This window comes from Macadamia integrifolia, unplaced genomic scaffold (assembly GCF_013358625.1).
Source record: "Macadamia integrifolia cultivar HAES 741 unplaced genomic scaffold, SCU_Mint_v3 scaffold456, whole genome shotgun sequence".
NCBI classification, from domain to species: Eukaryota; Viridiplantae; Streptophyta; class Magnoliopsida; order Proteales; family Proteaceae; genus Macadamia; species Macadamia integrifolia.
Window position 1 is genome coordinate 15,946 of NW_024870455.1, and position 6,228 is coordinate 22,173.

Genomic DNA, 6,228 nt, shown 5'->3' on the forward strand with positions numbered 1-6,228 from the left:
TTTTCAACTTATTTCTTTTTCTATTCCTAAAATACCCCTACCCCACCTTTTTATTACCCTCCACCCTCTTTCCTTGCCTTTCCAAGTATACCCCTGTCCTCTTCTTTTTAAGTTTCAAGTTGAACTTCTACAAAAAAAAAAGGGTTGAACCTCAATAATTACAGTTGTGCCATCCTCTCCTCAACTTCTATTTATTTACCATTCTGTCCCTGCCCTTTAAGCCTCCAGTTATTTACTATTCTACCATTATTCTTTGAGTGCTATTTTGTTACTCATCACCATGGTAGCCAATAGTGAAGTTGTTCAACAGCTGAATTCCTATAAAGGAGAAACGGATACAAAATTTGATGCTCTCACTAACATGGTCACGTCCCTAAAGACAATGGTGGAATCGATGCAAGTTTCTATTGATCGTTTGGTGGCAGCAGATAAAGGAAAGAGTCCCATTCAGTCTGGGGATTCTTCCAACACCACTCCACAGGATTTGCCAGTAACACCACCACCACCACCACATCATACACCACCACCACCACCTCCACCACCATATGGGACTGGTAGACATGATGATGGAGCAGAAAGAGCAGCAAAACTGGATGTCCTTGATTTTTATGGAGACAATAATCCAGAATTGTACCTTGACTGGATTCACAGTTTAGATACATTCTTCAGATGGTACGGGTTGACTGAGGCTCGAAAGATCCTATTTGCAGAGGCCAAAATGAAAGGCACGGCTCGAGTCTGGTGGATCAAGCAACAACAACAGAACCGAACCCGAGGCATCGGGTTGGTCACTACTTGGGCTGAAATGTATGAAGTCATGAATCGGCGATTCTTGCCTTCTGATTACAAGCAACGCATGCATCTCAGGTTTGCACAGTTGAAACAAGAGAATTTGACCGTTGAAGAGTATGTTGCTAGATTTTATTATTTGGCCACTCGTTCTGACTTTGAGTGGGATGAAGAAGTCTTAGTGGCCCAATTTCGCAATGGTCTGCACCCTCAACTTAGTGCTGCCCTTGCATCTAGTCGACTACCTACAATGGAAGACGCCGTACAAGTAGCATATCAGGTTGAGGAAAGTCTGAAACGCCCATACAACCGGAGAAATTTTGCAGATACTTTTTCTCGAGGTACTAGTTGGCAACAGTCTCCTACCCAAGAGAGGTCATCTAGCAAGCCACAGGCAAGTGCTACATCTATGGCTTCTTCACGACCTAGTCGGCCGTATTCTCCACCTCGACATGTTGCTGAAATATCATCTTCACGGCCTACTCGCCCATATTCACCCCCTCGGCGTGGTTCAGATAAACCTTCTGATTCTTCAAAATTCACAGTTCGGTGCTACTCATGCAATGGATTTGGACATATCAGTGCCCAATGTCCTAGCCGTTTGGTTGCTTTTATTGATAAGAAATCTCCTCTACCATATATTCCCGAAGAGCAACTTGGTTCTGACACAGTTGATTTAAGAGAAGAGCGTGCAACAGGTGAAGTCAATGACACTCTTAGTGACGATGACCAACATCCCTTTTATGTCATTCGTCATGTGTTGACCACTCAAAAGGCCACTGAAAATGAAAATTGGCGCCGCAGTAGTATTTTTCAGACTCGTGTGAAGTGCAATGATCAGTTGCTAACCTTGGTCATTGATGGAGGCAGTTGCACTAATGTTGTCTCTGAAGACGCTGTTCGTAAGCTGGGATTGAATACAGAACCACATCATAATCCTTACAAGGTTGCTTGGGTGAACAACACTAATCTCAAAATCACAGATAAGTGCTTGGTCACATATTCTATTGGTGGATTTAAGGATACAGTCCAATGTGATGTCCTCCCTCTGAAGGTGTGCCATATCCTTCTTGGTCGACCTTGGTTGTTTGATAAGAAAGTACAGCATTGTGGCTATGCCAATACCTATGCCTTCAAGCATGCCAACAAGACTAGTTTCATCCTGCCAAAGATCTCCCTGAAATTAAGCTCAAGAAGATGGTGGGATCATTCCTCATTCAGCGTATTCCTTCAGACGGTCTCCTCGGTCCTTTCCCTAACTCGACGGAGTCGAGTTCTTTTCAGAGGAGGAGAGTTGATGCAGATACGGCTGCCCTTTCTTGGTTGGACCAGCATGACCGGCTTTGGAAGCCAAGATCCAAGAAGAACCGGTCCAGCCCAGGGTTTTGGTCCAACAAGGGTTGGAAATAAAATTAGTATTTTACCCAGTATTTTATTTCATGCTTTTAGTTTCCAAACTTGAACGTAGGAGTAGGATTTATTTCCTTGCTTTGGTTTCCTTTTATACTTGTTTCCTAATTTAGGCTAGTTTCCATTCCAGTTAAGTTTCTAATTTCATGTTCCTATTTTTCTATATATTGGTTGTAATCGACTGAAGATTGAGAGAGTAATTTGATTATTGAATGAACGTGTTAGTGTGATCCTCCTTTTCCCCCTCTTTACTCTGATTTCCCCTCCCTTCCCTAAGGTTTCTCCATCAGTTTCCCTTCCAAGAGTAGCCCTAGTTAATAATTATAATCCCCTTTGTGTCCTCGAGTCTTTATTCTATCAAGTGAACCTCTCCTGTTTGATCAATTACAACCCTGCCACTCTTCTTATAACTTTAAAATATTTACAGTTTTGTTATTCCTTTCAATTGTTGAACCATGTATCACTTGCGTGGGCCCATAGCGAACCCAGATAGGGTTTTGTGACTCGGGGTTCCACATTACTCAATTCCAATTTTACATTCCTTTTCTTCCATTCCAATGTGCACTTGTATAGTCATTCAAGGTGAAATATGATGATAGAAAGCCAACAGTAAGCTTGCTCCATTACGACCTAGTGGTCGCGGGTTCGAGTCAGGAAACAGCCACTCCATGCAACGAGGTAAGGCTGCATACATTATGACCCTCCCCAAACCCTGCAGTGGTGGGAGCCTCATGCACTAGGTACACTATTTTTTTTTTTTTTTCAATGGATGGGTTTCAACAGTTCAAGGAGGCTAGGTTCCATCATCTCTTGACAAGCGACCATATCGAACCAGGTCATCATAAATAGTCTAAGACAAACTACAAAAGGAAAGAGATCACTCTCAGCTAGAACTCACCCTCCAGAGCCAAGTCAAAAATAGTCTGCTCCAGCAAGACATCATCCCCACCAAAAACATTATAAAAGTTTTCGTCAATTTCTGACATACACGCAAGTAAAACCTTTGAAGTGTCCAATCATGACCTTCAAATTAGCACTGAGAAGATCATTGTCAAATACCTTTTCAGCTCAGTGATGCAGATTCTTCACCAAACTAGGCTTGTCTTATTAGGAATAAGCCTAAGGTTGGGTTCCATACATATTGGGCCTTTGATCCCATGTGTTTTGAGCGTAATAGGCCACTTTTATAGGCCTAAAAGAGGGGCTTTAAGGTTGCCTACGGGATTACAAGTTTGTTTCTTTTTTCATTAGTTTCCTTTTAAGTTGGGTTTAATTTAAGTTATTTTTTGTTTTCTTAGGAGTCAAGTCATTAGTAGTTAGTTTTCTTTTTCAGCTAGTTTCTAATTTCAGTTTTTAATAAGTATTGCATTAGAAGACTAAATTAAGGTTTCCTTCAAGGAACTTTCTATTTTGTAATTCCCTCCCCTATCAACATGATAAATAAAGAAGAGGAGGCTCCTAAGGCTGGAATGATTTGAAGAATTAAAACATGGCTGCTGCTGCTGCTGCTGTTTCTCTTTGTTGGGAATTGCTTTGTGTTTGACCAAAGCTGGTGGAGTTGGTGTTTGATCCACCTGACCCTATGCGATGGGAAGCCCGAGGGGTTATTTCTCCTTTATTATCTTCTTCTTCTTCTTTGTTGTTCAAGGTGTTCAAGACCTGCAACTTCAACCTCAATCCATCACAGGTAACTGAATCTGGTCCTTTTATTAGTTCTGCCCAGAAATTCCAGAATTTCTTGCTCTCCAATCCTTCTCTCTCCTGGACAGACCAACCATCGGATTAGGCTCAAATTTGGATCGAAGATGCACCTCTCCTAGTGTGAGACTCGACCAAAATTACAGCCCTATTGGACTACCTGATTTTGAGTTATTGAAAATCCCCTCAATTCTGTCCTGTAGTGACTGTTATCCTGTTTTCAGACCTGAGACTGAAATTGATAGCATAGATCTGTTTGCTTCTGATTCTTTTGGTGTTCAGACATATTTTCCGTATTGTTACTAACCTGTTTCATCATCTAAGCTAGCCCTTTTATACCTGTTCTGATCTGACCCCAGAAAATCAAATCCTGAGATCGATATCCTGACCCTTGATCTATTTGTGGTTGTTCTTTGATAAGTATCCTGCAGTTTGGGATTAGGTTGGCCTTGTCAATCCTAGTTCTACATCACTCAGGTTTCTTGTCCCCAGTAAACGTTTACATTAACCATTGGAAAAAAAAAAGAAGCCCGTACTCAAATCTAGTCACAAAACAACAAAAAATGCTTCTAGGGAAAAGTAGATCCCAAGACCTCGGCAAACAATATTACTTTTGATAACTTTATTCTGGGATCTAGAAGTTCACGTAAATTTCACACATCCAACAAATGTAATGGCTCAAAAACATTAAAGAAAATCAACATCCCCATCTCCAGAGTAATGATGAGGGATGTAAAGCTGATTATAGAGGTTGAATTTGACATGTCACATAGGACATTTTATCAAAATTCAGATACAAGATGATGATGCAGTGAAAAGAATAGGTTTTTATGTAATTTGTTTCGGGGCAGTGGGTAGTAGGAGGGGAGCTAATCAAATTGTTAAAGTATAAACCCAACTCATTATAACAATATATAACTCAACTAATACTTGTTCCAACTAGTTGGCATCAGCTAAATGGATCCTGGTGGCTATGGACTGGGGCATATGGCCCTCATTGTCTTCTTGTTGTTCTCTCTCTCGTGTTGTGTAAAGGGGGCACTAAAATTTTGCAACCACAAAGAAAGGTCAATGCAACTGATAACTGAAGGGGCATTCAGCATGTAGTAATCACTGATCAGTTGGTTAACCTCAGAGGCTCATACACAAAAGGCCCATGATGGTTTTCCCACACCATAGATATAGTCTTGCGAATATGTTGAAGGGGCTGAACTCAATAAATTAATTAACAAGGAATGCAAATCCAGGAAAAAGAAGTTTAGAAGAAAACGGAGATGAGATATAGTTACTGACATCGATTTGCCCTTTCTTAGCAACATTGGACCAGTCCTTCGCTGCAACACCAGTCCTCCAATCGAAATCAACCGTCAACGTAACAGGTGGATGGTGGTCAAGAACAGAGAAACAAGTCATGTAATCACCAGACTCAGCGGCAGTGAAAGCAAATTGTCCAGACTCCACGGTATCCCCGTAGTGATAATTGTTGCCGTAAGAAGAAGTAACCTGACAACTCCATCACCACAAAAATCACAATCAACAGAAACCAAAGAGAGAAAGCTCCACAATTGGAGACAAATTACAAGAATCCCAAAAAAGAAACTGAGGTCAGGGACTCAGGGCATTGCCATTTAATCCTCAGATAGTAGACACTTACCCTCGCAGTGATCCTATGCGAATCGGGCAACGGATAACCCTCGTGGAAATTAACGATACTATACTTCCCGACTGTCATGGCATTGTTCTTGATATCTTCCGCGATGCACTTGGTGTGGCCAGATTGAAGATCGAAACGAAGAGATTGAGCGATAGAGGATAGAAGCCCTAGAGTTAAAATAAAAATTCCAAATCCGCTCATCGTGTCCAAAAAAATGCTACTAGATTGGATTTGTAATCTTCGACTGCAAGATGTTAGCTTTAAGAGAGGATTCGATACATGAAATAAACAGCTGGAATCGATTGGGATTCGATGCCTCTGCGACTCCGCGACTCCGTTTGTGCGAGTTGGTTCTTTTCCGCTCGCCGATGGTCCGAAAACGAAGATCACCCTTGAGCGCTAAGTGCTCGTGTTTTAGCCTCCTAAGGACGCAATTAATTTTTCCTACCAGAGCTGCTAATCGTGTGATGATAGTTAAGGGGGTGTTTGGTTTGGTAAATCAAATGGTGTATGTATCGAATATGAATGTCAATCTTTTGATAGATATTCTTCTGAATTATGTTTTTTTTTGAAAAATCGTTTGGTTGCCTTAAGGTTAGTACATGTTTCTCGCGGGTTGAGATATCGGTTTCCGTAGAGAACGTCTTTTCGCTTTCTCCTTTTATACTAGGTAGTAA

The 6,228-nt window shown here is 41.3% G+C and overlaps 1 protein-coding gene across 1 annotated transcript; it reads right to left on the reverse strand.

The window, feature by feature from the left end:
- Window positions 1-3,839: 3,839 nt before the first annotated feature.
- On the reverse strand, window positions 3,840-5,983 carry LOC122068739 (transmembrane emp24 domain-containing protein p24delta9-like). The gene is made up of 2 exons (XM_042632623.1): window positions 5,552-5,983; window positions 3,840-5,400 (listed from the first exon to the last, which is right to left on the reverse strand). Exons 1-2 carry the CDS (start codon window positions 5,750-5,752, stop codon window positions 5,119-5,121), a joined length of 483 nt encoding a protein of 160 aa, XP_042488557.1. The 5' UTR covers window positions 5,753-5,983; the 3' UTR covers window positions 3,840-5,118.
- Window positions 5,984-6,228: the final 245 nt, after the last annotated feature.